This window comes from Leopardus geoffroyi, chromosome B1, assembly GCF_018350155.1.
Source record: "Leopardus geoffroyi isolate Oge1 chromosome B1, O.geoffroyi_Oge1_pat1.0, whole genome shotgun sequence".
NCBI classification, from domain to species: domain Eukaryota; kingdom Metazoa; phylum Chordata; class Mammalia; order Carnivora; family Felidae; genus Leopardus; species Leopardus geoffroyi.
In genome coordinates, this window is record NC_059327.1 from 140,258,619 (window position 1) to 140,271,699 (window position 13,081).

General features: G+C 35.1%; 1 protein-coding gene across 2 annotated transcripts in view; it reads left to right on the top strand.

The window, feature by feature from the left end:
- The window catches only part of ANTXR2 (ANTXR cell adhesion molecule 2), a 154,169-nt gene extending 141,421 nt beyond the window's left edge, over window positions 1-12,748 (top strand). For both annotated transcript variants that reach the window (XM_045473627.1, XM_045473626.1), the window contains exon 17: window positions 9,454-12,748. In XM_045473627.1, the coding sequence (XP_045329583.1) occupies window positions 9,454-9,492 (39 nt within the window). In that variant the 3' untranslated portion in view covers window positions 9,493-12,748. The remainder of the gene's footprint in view (window positions 1-9,453) is intronic.
- Window positions 12,749-13,081: the final 333 nt, after the last annotated feature.

The following is a 13,081-nucleotide window of genomic DNA, read 5'->3' on the forward strand; positions in this document are numbered from 1 at the left end:
GATTCATCTTTTACATTTTGGTTTTAAGACTGGAATAAACCAGGGCACCTGCGTGGCTCAGTCTGTTAAGCATCCGACTTCAGCTCAGATCACAATCTCACAGTTCATGAGTTCAAGCCCCACATTGGGCTCTGTGCTGACACCTCAGAGCATGGAGCCTGCTTTGGATTCTGTGTTTCCCTCTCTTTCTGCCCTCCCCTGTTTGCACTCTGTCTATCTCTCGAAAATAAATAAACATTAAAAAAATTTCTAAAAAAAAAAAAACTGACATAAACCATTCAACTCCAAAGAGCCCAAGATGTTTTTAGTAGATAATGGCATTTAGAGAACACATTTCGAATATTAGGGGTGCTAATTGTTATTGGGCTGTCTTGCTTCTAGCATTTCAGAACATAAAGCTAGAAAATTGAATAGTTTTGAAAAATATCATGAATTTATTATGGTATATTTTCAATTCTAACTTAGCATTAAGAGCTCTTACTGAATATTTTTAAAAATTTATACTTGTATCTCTTTTACCTTACATGAAAAATCTTGGCCTTAACAGTACTGAAGTATTTACTTATTTGCTTTAACCTACCAGATACATACCTACAAATTAATAATAAAGTACTGTTAGTAAAATTAAGATTGATTAATGAAATAAAACATTTCTTTGCTGCCATATTTGTCTTTGGATTATATTCTGTTGTTGGTATACAGGCAAAATACTGTTTTAGTCACTTGAAATACTTATTTTCTGGATGTACTTGTGTATCCAATTCATTTGTTTCAGTTTGTGTCCAGTTCTTACATCCACGTATTTGATTTCTATTTGTTCTATTCATTCTTCATTCCGTTTCTCCTTTTCTGCCCTCTTTGTGGTAACGTAGTCGTTTTGTAATCCACTTCATCTCCTCTCTTAAGTAGATTTTTGTGCTGTTTTTTTTGTGGTTGCTCTAGAAATAACAATTTGCTTTTAGAATTTTTCACAATTCATTATCACATAATATGGCAGTTTAAGACCAATATATAAACATTACAGTGGCCTAATTCACATTTCCCCCTCTAACTCTGTGTGCTTTTGTTGTCATATATTGTATTTCTACATATGTTAGGAATTCAATAATAGGATTTTTTTTACTTTAAGTAATCATTTCTTTTCTATATTTGTATTTCTTGTTTGTTCACATATTTCCTCCTCTGTTTTTCTTTATTTCTTCCTGCAACTCTAGGCTTCCATCTAGTGTCTTTTACTTTAGTTTCAAGAACTTTTAGCACTTGTTATCTTTGAAGTCTATTGTAGATAAATTTATGTCAAGTTTTGCTTATCTTAAAATGTTTTTATTTTGCCTACATATTTGAAGGGTATTTTCTCTGGATATGGAAATATAGGTTGATTTACCTTCCCTTAACACCATTTAGCATATTTTGAGGAATTCCATTGTCTTGTGTCCTCCACTGTTGCTGATAGAAAGTTGGCTGTCCTGCTTGTGTTTTCTTTGTATGTAATGTCTGGGAAGGGTGATGAGGTACAGAGAAGTATGTTTTTATGATATTCTTTGGTTTTCATGACTTTTACTATTTGTTCCCTGATATATTTTTCTGTGTTTTAATCCTGCTTGAGTGTCACTAAGTTTCTTTGATCTGTAGGTTTATGCCTTTCATGAATTCTAGGATGTTCTCAGCCATTATTTTTTCAAGTTTTTCTTGTCCATTATTTCTCCTCTACTTCTGGGACACCAATTACTCATTAATCCATTAGATGTGTCCCCACAAATCTCAGATTCTCTTTAGTTATTTTTTTTCTTTGTTTTTCAGTGGGAACAATTTCTATTCCCCTACCTTCAAGTTCAGTAAGCTTTTCTTCTGCTGTGTTGTCTATTTTACACGAATCAAAAGCATTATTCTGATATTACAGTTTTCTCTCTAGCTTTTCCATTTCATTCTTATTTATAGTTTCTGCTGAAACTCACCACATTTTTATGCATGCTACCTATCTTTCTCACTAGAAATTTTAATATTTTTATCATAGTTATTTTAAAGTTTGTATCTTTTGGCTGCATATTTCTCTATATTGACTGTGTTTTCCAGTAATTATGGGTCATGTTTTCCTACTTCTTTGTGTATACTGTAATTTCTTATTTTATGCTGGGCACTGTACATAAAAATAGACACTGGATAATATTTACCTCTAGAAACATAGCTATCACTTCCTCTGTCATGTTGGTAATCTGTAGCTGAGCTGGGTCACAATTTGTTGCGATTTAAGTTATTTTTATTTCCCTATTGGCTTAAAACATTTTGAGGGCAGGATCAGGGATTTCTTTTCATCAGAGCGCTCTCTCTCTCTCTCTCTCTCTCTCTCTCTCTTTGACTCTCTCTCTCTCTCTCTCTCTCTGCTTTACAGCCCACCTGTGAGCTTTGTGGGTAGCAGGAGAGTTTTCTTTGCTCTCCAGCTGCCAGTATCACATCCCCTCACTCACATCCTCTGCAACTTTCTGTATCTTGAGAGACCAGCCTCCATATTGATCCCTGCTTATAGCCTTTAACTGACCAGTGATTTGCACTCTCAGAAAGCCTCATGAATCTTGGAGGGATTTTTCTCAGTTCTCCTGCTCTCAAGCTTTCAGTTGGCTGCTAAGGCCCAGGTGCCTCAGGGTTATTTTTCTCATCACTCTTGCCATTCCACAAACCTTCAGTGAGCTGCTTCCTTTCCCTGGAGGAAGGTCCCTTTGGAGAGGGAAAGATTCCTATTCCTTCCTGCCTTTCTCCCATCTTTTAGTTGACTACATTCTTGTTCTCAGGGAAAACTTCTTGTACTATGCAGGGATTTCCCTTAGCTTTTCTGCCATGTCCTCAGTTTTTGGCAGAGTTCTGACTTGCACTTAGTGAAGCCTATTTTAGTTTGTAGGGATTTCTTTTCTATTGAATGTTTTTGCAAATGTATGTATTTATGATTGCATTTGATAGTATATAACAAGATCTGTTCAAAGATCTCCTTTACGCCCTCATCCTGGTCGCAACCTGAGTCCCCTCTTCCACCTATCAGTAACTGCTTTTATTTTCAAAGCAAATATTGGCTTTTAATTTCCATTTGAAGATATAAGTATGTAGCAATTCTAGTGTATTTTTCTTCTTTATAACATAAAATATAGCATAATGTATATACTATATGCAGTTTGCTTTTTTTCCATTAATAGACCCTGGCCATTATTCTATAGTAGTATAAAGACATCTCCTCCGTTCTTTTTAACAGCTGTATATGATTTATAATATCCTATTATCTATCTGTATCTTATAGTTTATTCATCTTGTCTCTTACTGATGGGTATTTGGGTATTTTTCAGTTTTGTTACATACCCGTAATGTTACACTGTGCATGTACAGAACTTATATTCTGTTTTTCTATAGCTTTAAGTTATATTTTTAAGTAGTTATTTTTTTACTATTGGTTTAAGACCTAAGATACAAATAGTACTCTAATTGAGATTAGAAAGAAGAAAATTATTCCTACACTACTTACAATGTATCCAACTAAAACAATGTATGGAATTCTGATTTTACATAAATAATTCTACTGGGCATCTTCTTCCCATTACAATGTATCATGAGGCCCAAGAACGTATTGCCAACAGTGTTTTTGGAAAGCCATCAAAGTTTTACATATGTATGTGTGTGTGTGTGTGTGTACGTGTGTGTGTGTGTATAAAGAAAAATTAAGAGACCTGAATATTTGCAATATTCGTATAGTGTGCGTATAGAGTCACTAAAATTTTGCAGGTGCCATATTAGAAAGAAAAGGGGAAAAAAAGCATTTGAAAGTAAATTTGTCAAGCAAACTCAGCACTTCACTTCATGACATCTACTGAATATCCATATGGTGTGTGGTCTCTAACCATAAATGAGATTTTTATACGTTGAACTTCCATTACAAGACAGGATGTGTAATTTATATTTCAGCTCAAAATCTTGCACTTTTGATTTGAGCAGAGGATAGTAAGGATTCTCTCCTATATATATATATATATATATATATATATATATATATATATATATATATGATGTAAAATTTTATGTGTTTATATATATGAATTGCTCTCTTGATATATACCTCATACATAGATAGATCTCTGTTGCATATATAGGAGAAAGATGATAGTATGTGCCCTCTCTTCAGTCTTGTACCTTCAGTTGCTTCAGAAAATCTCTGCCCAAAGAGCCTATTGTGTCCTCAAGTCAACATTCTTTCCTGATAATCATGATTTTCTGGACCTCTTGAATTGTTTTGTGTCTATTGCTATATGTATCCATGCTTTGTATACAATTTTAAATTTGAATCACTGTTTACTGTTGCACAAAGCATGAAGGTTTAGTACATTTAGAAGTGGAGATATAAATAAATCAGCTATCTGTGTTTGAAAAGTCTAAACTAAAGTGCAGTTGTATGCTTCAGCTTGTCAATGGATATTTATGAGGTGAGCATAATACTATAACAGTTATAGCAGTGAAATATATCCTGTACAGATAGCTAGTAAAGGAGTTCACTAGCATTAATGCCAGCAGAATTTTAATGCTGAAAAAGATGGGAAACATGGCACTTGCTCTGGCTAACGCTACTCTTACTGGCTACAGTGAAAATGAATAGGTGAAATCAGTTTTCAAATATTGCAAAAGAGTTAGGGTCTACATACTTAACCAACAGCAAATATGTCAGTTTCCACTATTATCTTGTTTTCATCTCTTGGTTTACTTAACTGTAGAGCAGTAACACCAGATACTTTTATTTGGGGCATCAATTTCCCTTTCCCACTTATTAAGAGACCCAAAAGAAGATATTTCCAACAAGGATTTCTGGAGAAATGTCAATGAAATTCTTACTCTAATAGATAACTTGTTAAATGCCTGAAAATCACTTAAGCGATGTTAAAGCTGACAGATTCTAATTGTGAATTTAGACTTTGTGACCAGAGTTTTATTTGTGATTTATCCTTGGTACATTCTGTTCCTTCTCAGGTGGAGGGAAAGTGGATAATGCAGTAAATCTTCTGCATAGAGTTCTAATAGATGAGTTGAGATGTTAATGTATTTCAAGTTTGTAAAGAATCATATTGTGCTTATTTTTTTAGAAGCCAAAGAAAACAAAGTTAAGCTTTCAATCTTTAGACCTAGGATATTTATTCTTGTAGAACTTTTGGGATTTTATGAAGAATAGTATAGTTTTAATATGATTACAAGTATAAACTTCAAGTTCATATTAATTATCTAAGTTAACTAAGATTAAGTTCAAATTAATAATCATTTGACATCAACTGTCTGCAGAATACTTCATTAGGTCCCACCAGAATAAGAAAAAGCAACAAAGAAGGGAAGTAAACATGATATTGTCTTTTGGTATAAGATAGAGGTTGAGGCAATTCATTTGTTGGAGGGTTTTGAAGGTTTACCTGAATATGGAATCTTTATGTGTATGAAAGTTGAGAATTAAGAAAGAAATACATATTAGTTTAAATTTACTTATACCTGGTCTACTTCTAAAGAAATCATAAGAAAAAAACATACCATCAAACTACAGAATAAAAATAAAATAATTATGGGCCAAAGTCACACTATATGGACACTAGAAAGTCACACTATATAGTCACACTAGAAAATGAACACTAAGGGCGGTCATAGCTTCTAGAACATCATCTGCCTGCATTTTTTGAAAGCCAAATTACAAACAGAAAGGCTGAGTTATATAGTTGCCATTATGTAAGGGTAGCACATAAACTTACCAGAAGTGACAAGCTTTATCCTAGTTAGCTCTTAATTTCAGGAATTGATCCCTTAATATCTGTGTTCTCAATAGCAATTTTCCAAAATATAAAATTCTCTTTGTATGACCAGAAGTCATCTGGGCTGTTCCTATGACCAAAAGTCAAGGGAATAATGCTGTAATGGTGTCATAGATCTAGGAAGGCATGTCTAAAGAAGACTAAAGAAACCAAAGTCCAGATATATAAGTAGCTTATTGGTGACCTGCCTTAACATAAGCATGAATATCTTGAATAATAGTTATCAAAATTCATTTTAATACAAATGAAAACAAAATCTTGTCGTGAATTGCAATTTTAAAGGTAGGTGAGATGGACTTCCTTGAGCCAAATGAGGATTGAGGGGCTTGCAGTGTGCCACCTCATTCCCTTCTTGTGCACCATGCCAGCCATGGTACCCCTGAGGCACCTACAATGGACTACATGGACTACAGTATAAAACCTGACAGAGAAATACATGGCTGGCATTTCACTTAGAAGTTCCCTCCCAGTTGGAGAGAATTTTGCCGACTGATCTGGAGAGACAGGATTCCAAAGTTATTGCCATTAGTGCCAGAGGTAAAATATTCTACGTTGTTCATTGAATAGAGAAAATATGTACCTCTAGATACCAGGCATATGGTTAGAAAGATCGATGTGGTATGAAAATTGAATAGCTTTCCTGTATTATTATTTAAATATAATCAACCCCAGCATGCATAGAACTTCAGATAGGCTGTGTGTAAGTGGTTGGACAGGCATTTCATGGAAACTCTTAGAAATGTGTATCATAAAAATGAAATGCTGACTATGGGTTGTAAGATGTATTCATCATTGGCTTGCATCTTGACCATGCACTCTTTTTTTTAATTTTTTTTTAATGTTTATTTATTTTTGAGACAGGGAGAGACAGAGCATGAACAGGGGAGGGTCAGAGAGAGAGGGAGACACAGAATCTGAAGCAGGCTCCAGGCTCTGAGCTGTCAGCACAGAGCCTGATGCGGGGCTCGAGCTCACGGACTGCGAGATCATGACCTGAGCCGAAGTCAGACGTTTAACCGACTGACTCACCCAGGCACCCGAAACCATGCACTCTTGAGTAGAATTGCATTCAGATGGATTCAAACAGGATGTTAACTGTAAATACAACCCAGAGATGAGTAAACAAGGTGATCTATGGGAACATTGAAAACTTTGGCATAGTTGGTAGCTGGAGGTGACTCGCAGAGTGAGTAGTCAACAGATTCCCCTAGGAGTAAGATCCCTGATGGAATACTGAATAAAAATTCCTTTCTGGCCAATAGTTTCTTTTTCTTGGTTATCGTTTTTATTTTTCCCTTTTTAGGGCTAATCTCTTCCAGTATCTCTATATTTTCTTCTCTCCTTTTCCACTGCTGTATTTTTCTCCTTTAATCGTATTTATTTATTAAATAATTAATATTAATTTAATATTAATATTAAATTAATTATTTAATTTAATTTAATTAATATTAAATTAATATTAAATAAATTAAATTATTAAATAAATCTTATTTAATACTTTTTCTCTTTCAAATTTATGTTTTTTCTGTCTTCCTATTTTTGAGGTCTGGTTATTATGTATTCATTCATTTTTATGTTCATCATCCATCCATTCATTTGTTTCTAAGTGAATATTTATTACAAGTTGGATCTATGTTAGATACTGCAGTGACATTGTACAGGACATACAATCCAGAAGGCTCCAGAAGAAAATATTTTTATTAAAAAAAACCAGTCCATCACTGTTTTAATATGCATAGTTCAGAACTATATCTTATTGCACATGAAGTTACACTATCATGGCTTAGAAGCACTGTTTTATTGCTTTGCTCAAACATTTATTAATCATGTCATTTTTTCTACCTCTCCCCCTTAAAAAATGTTTAGAAAAGGGATGTGTAATGAAAATAATGTTTTTAATGTTTCCATGGCTTTTGGTGTCATACTTAGTTAATTTGGAGAAGAGCATCTTTTCACTTAATATTCATCCTAAAGTTCTTGTTTGAAGGTTCTAGACAATACAAAAATACAGTCTGTGTCCATGACCTATGACCAAGGAATTTTGACCTCATTCTAAGAGGGTCTTCTCTCTGCTTTTCTCCCACTCTCATTTGCACAGCTATTATTTGTAGACACTAGGTACAAAGTAGGTAATAAAATTGACAGTTGTAATAATGTTGCCTCCAAAATTGTTTAGAAGATGTATAATTTTTGATGAATGTCTGCCTTTTAGGCAAAAGCTGATGGAAACAAGTTTGCTTTTATGCTTTCTCTTTTTTCATTAATTTCTGAAATTTCTAAATTTATTGAGCAAACATTTTTGAGAGGAAAATGGACCAAAATCCTGTTTTTATGTTCTAAGCTATCTTCTCCAACAATATTTGTTGTTTCTTTTGAATATTACCATATATTGGATATTTAAAACAAACTTATTATTCACATTTAGAGAGAAGTAAAGAGAAGTTCTAAAATCTGAAATTAAAGAGCAGATATTATGACAAATAGGAAAATCTCAGTAAGATGATAATCTTTACCCAAAACTAGAAAAAAGCAGTATGCTTAGCTTTTGGCCTATTGAGAAATCTGGATGTGGTTTATGTTGTACAGAGTATCACCATGGCTGTACCCAGGAGACCGAAAGAGGAGATCCTTTATCAATAATTTAAAACTTTGTTTTCAAATAATTCTTGGATTATTTACAATTACATAGGAAACAATGTGTCTCCATAACCTTCCTTGAAATGCTAAGAAATTGGGTTGACAGTCTCTGAAATGTGGAAAGTAGTGGTGCCTGGGTGGCTCAGGCAGTTGAGCGTCTGACTCTTGATTTCTGCTCAGTCATGCTCTCATTCTCATGAGATCGAGCCCTAAGTTGGGCTCTGCACCGGGCAGGGAGCCTGCATGAGATGCTGTCTCCTCCTCTCCTTCTGCCCCTCCCTGGCTCGCGCACGTGCACACAGGTGCTTTCTCAAAAAAAAAAAAAAAAAAAAAAAAAAAAAAAAGAAAGAAAAAAGAAAGCAAAGAAAATGTGGAATGCAAATAGTCGCCCTTTGTTAAGAACACATAATGATGGTGTGTAGTTGCACACAGAGAAATGGTCAACAACAGAGGACGAGTTTTCTACTGTCTTTGGCAAAAGCCTGTTATTAAAATGCAAACAGAAAGAGATACCATCTCTTCCCTTTCTCCCTGACTCCTTATCCTCAGTCTCTTACTACTTCTCAAGTGCATTCTTCATATATACATTTTAGAAGCACCATTTTTATATCAGTTTTAAAAGCACCAGATTGCATAAAGAAATACTTTCATTTAAATCCATTATAGAAAGAAACATAGGGTTTGGCTTTGATATTTTTATTGCTAAGATAGTAATGCTATACTTTAAATAGCAATAACATAGTTCTGTTTTACATAGAGTTCTTTCCACTCTAGTTTTACCATACGGTTGTGTAGGTGAACTTGCTCCAGAAAAGATCTGAATGAACCACCACCATGCTTTGACCCAAGGGAAAAAAACATGACGTAACGGTTCATCTTAACATTGACGTGTTCTTGGGTAATTGTCTATTATTTCATGGTAGGAAGACTAGGTATTCTTATGCCTTTTTATAATTGCTTTAATATTTCAATAGTGTTTTTTTTTTTTTTTCTTTTCTAGGGCCGGTGCATAAACTTCTCTCGAGTTCCATCTCAGTAAAAGGAAAACAGGAAGACCAAGAAGGTATGAAGATACATCTTCACACTGCTGATTTCCAACCAAATGAAAAAAATATGCATTTCAGAAGTTTTTGGAAGAACAGCTTTATTCCTCTCAGTCAGGAAATGTTTTCTCTGCCTTCTGCTTTGCTTGCACCAAACATTTTTAAATACTTGTTCTGCCATCTACACGAGAGTTGATGGAACCCAGGAGTAACTCGTGATTCATGACATTGAAAATAAAGACTAATGTTAATCAACACGCTATGGTTTATACAAGAAAGTGCATTTGAAAGTGTAGAAGAGGAAAAAGCAAAAACGACAGCATGAAGATGATATCAAAACAGGGACCGCAGAACAACTGGCCATGATGGATCTGTAACGGAGAGAGGAGTGTTTTATATGGAAACATGGCACTTGTGTTTTCACAGCGCAAGATTGTTAGCCACAGGCAGAGTATGGAATATCCCACCAGGCCAAGCAAATAAAGGAGTCCATTGCCTTATAGCTATGTCAGATCACAAAATCCTCCCAAGTCCCCTATCACAATGTGCCTTACGGGAAGCTTCTGACTGGAAAATCTTGTCATTCTAACACTGAAAAGTGCACACGCATGACAAAATGTAGACAGGATGCCTCAAGGTGTTGGTAGCAAGCAAGATTTTGCCCTTTAGTTTTTGAAGACACCTTTCTTTCATTATGCACCCGGGAAAAGAAGAAAATTAATAGAGCGTTATTCCACAGGAAGACAGCCTCTAAGCAGAGATCTTGAATGGAGTTTAAGGGACTTGTGCTTTGAGAACTTGTCTCTGGGATCGGTAGATTTACCCCTCTCTCTATGTTTAGGGTTTAGTAGTGCATAAAGCATTAATATCTGTAAACATACCAGGAGTTTGTTTTGCTTTTAATTTAAAGGAAGCAGTAACCACAAAGCTTCCGCTCAGGGTTTTTCCTTCCTCCAAGTCTCCAAGGGCTCTTCAGCGTCACAAGCCAGCAACTCTCTTTGCATGAAAATTTCAAAGTTTAATTAATATAATTAAAGGCAACAGCAAGCAGCAGCCTGTGAAGATTTTGCTCATCTTTTTTATGCCTTTTGACATTGAATGACCTATTACTGTATGCGCATTACTTGGATTTTGAGGGGCACTCCACCTTGGTTATGATTCAGTAGAGGAAAAAAGACCTCCTCTCATCAATTTATAAATTAAATTTTCAGGAGGATCGGCCACCACAAAACACCGAAATGTATGTATTGTAATTTTTTAGAAAAACCACCATCGTGTCACGTCGACGATGCCAAATTATGTTAGCGTGAGTGGAAACACTGTGGGGGAGGAAGAAGGCAGCAGCTGAAGAAAAAAGCTCAAATGATCTAGTCACTTTCGATACTGTACTTCAGATGCGAAATGGATATTCGACTCGAAACCTGACAAAGCGCGCCTGCTTTGATGTGAACTGGTATAGACAATGACCAGTGGCTGGGTCAGTGGGATGTCTCTCTGTGAGCACAAAGGCTTATCAAATGACACTAAAAATAAGTTCAACAACCATCACATTGGAAGGGAGAAGGCGAGCATTTCATGTTTGGCGGGCATGTGTGTGCACAAGATGGAAAGAGCGATTTGGAGCATCCCAGTATAATTACCCCCATTGTGCTCTTAATGGAAATTTCAAAGGACGGGAGTGATTCTGTTGGTTGGTGTCCAGATCTGTGGCACTGCTCCGAGAAGCCTTACTCAAGCACACACAAATATAAGTATACATGCATATCCTCTAGCTTGAATCTTTTTGCTCAAGTTTATTTATGTCACTGGCTGGCTGGATCCAAAGTCATGTGTCTACATATTCATAAATAAAATTTTACCTGTGCCTCTGCTACCATTTTCTTTAAGCCCACATAAACTCAAGTTTTGTTTGGTTAAATATATAATTGTCCTGGTTAGTTTCAGGACAGAATTCTATTCAGTTCCAAAATGTCGCTTATGTTCACAAATGATACTATTGCCAGTAATTATCCATGTGTGCAAGTGTGACTTAGAAGCCTGATATACACCCCATGAGTTCTTGTAGACCTTTGTTCTACATTTTTATATCTGGGATGGCATTTACTGCTGTTTTCTCAAATTGGCACTTCATTTCTGATCCATGCACACCCATAAATGGTATTTAAGAGCACCAAAGATAGTACAGAAGCCAAGGCTGTTTCTTCAGTAGTCACTTGGAATTTGTCTACTATCGTATGGCATTTGTGTTGAGTTAGTGTTTTGCTACATGAGCAATGGGAGTAGACCTCTGCCCTTAAAGGGAAAAATAGCTTTCTGTAGATTGGAATGTAAATGGGGTTCCAGTTCTAATACCACTATGAAGAGCTCTCCGTGAAGAGGGAGAGGCAATGGCCTGTATGTGTAGATAAAAGAGTACAATTCATACAGTTCAAAGACAGATGGATTTTCACTGCACTTAAAGATACGAACCAGATCTATGCCATTTTCTCTCATTTTGCTATCTAGCAAATAGAAGAATTTGCTTTGAAAGAGTACTCTTTTCTCACCAAAGAACTAAATGAAAAACCTCTATACCTTTTAGTCAGGAAAATAAACGGTTAGAATAAAGCCATTTCTATAAGTTTAATAACATTTTTTTAACATTTTGTAGAGAGGAATCGGTCCTGTTTAATTTTCTGGACATAATGTCAGTCAAGATCTACTTTCTGTGTCTAAACGAATAAGTCTTTATCCGTAATCCATTTGTGTTGCATAAGGTTGCAACGACAATTAAGTGGGAAATGACTCCTAACTTATGTGTCTACTCTGCCTGGAAAGAAAGTTTTGAAGGCATCTATATATATTTCATAACAATGTCTGTTCTTTATGGATTTGATCCATAAATATTTATCTATCTGAAAACTTTGATACTTGGAATGTTTTCCTTAAAGCATTTGGTGCTCCAAGAAAAAACATTTGGTGCTAAGAGTTACAGCACTGATGCCTTTCCCCAAGTTAATTCTATTTTAAAAATTTATATTTCCTTCCCAATGAGATGCAGAGTCAAATTTGAGACCCTCCATTAAGTAGGGCGCAGTACCTGCCATCTATAGATAATTCTTATTTTGACAAAAATATAGAAGGCTTAAACCTCCTGTATTTCAGATTGTTTGAGAAATGATTTGCTTATATTCCACCTGAACTTTATTTGAACCATTTAACATCATAACTTATTCAATATCTGTTTTTCTAATAAATCTTTACTGGATATAAGATCTGGGTGTCTCTGTGAAGTTAGGAACTTTAATATCAGTGTATCACTGACCACTGTTTACTGCTCAGAGGCAATTTATTGGTTTATGTTTAAAATTAATACACTGTCTGTATTGTGGCCAAAAGGCATCTAAAACATTTTTGATTGATCACTTCACATACATTATTTTTGAATTTTAAGAGAGCAAAATATAATCAGGCCACAATTACCAGTATTGTAAAGCACTGTAACCTCCTCCTCCATGGCAAAACCCGTGGTTAATTTCTACTAAGTGGCAGATAGCATCACATTACTTTAGGAAGTTTATAAGTGTTTTATTACCAAAAAAGTTT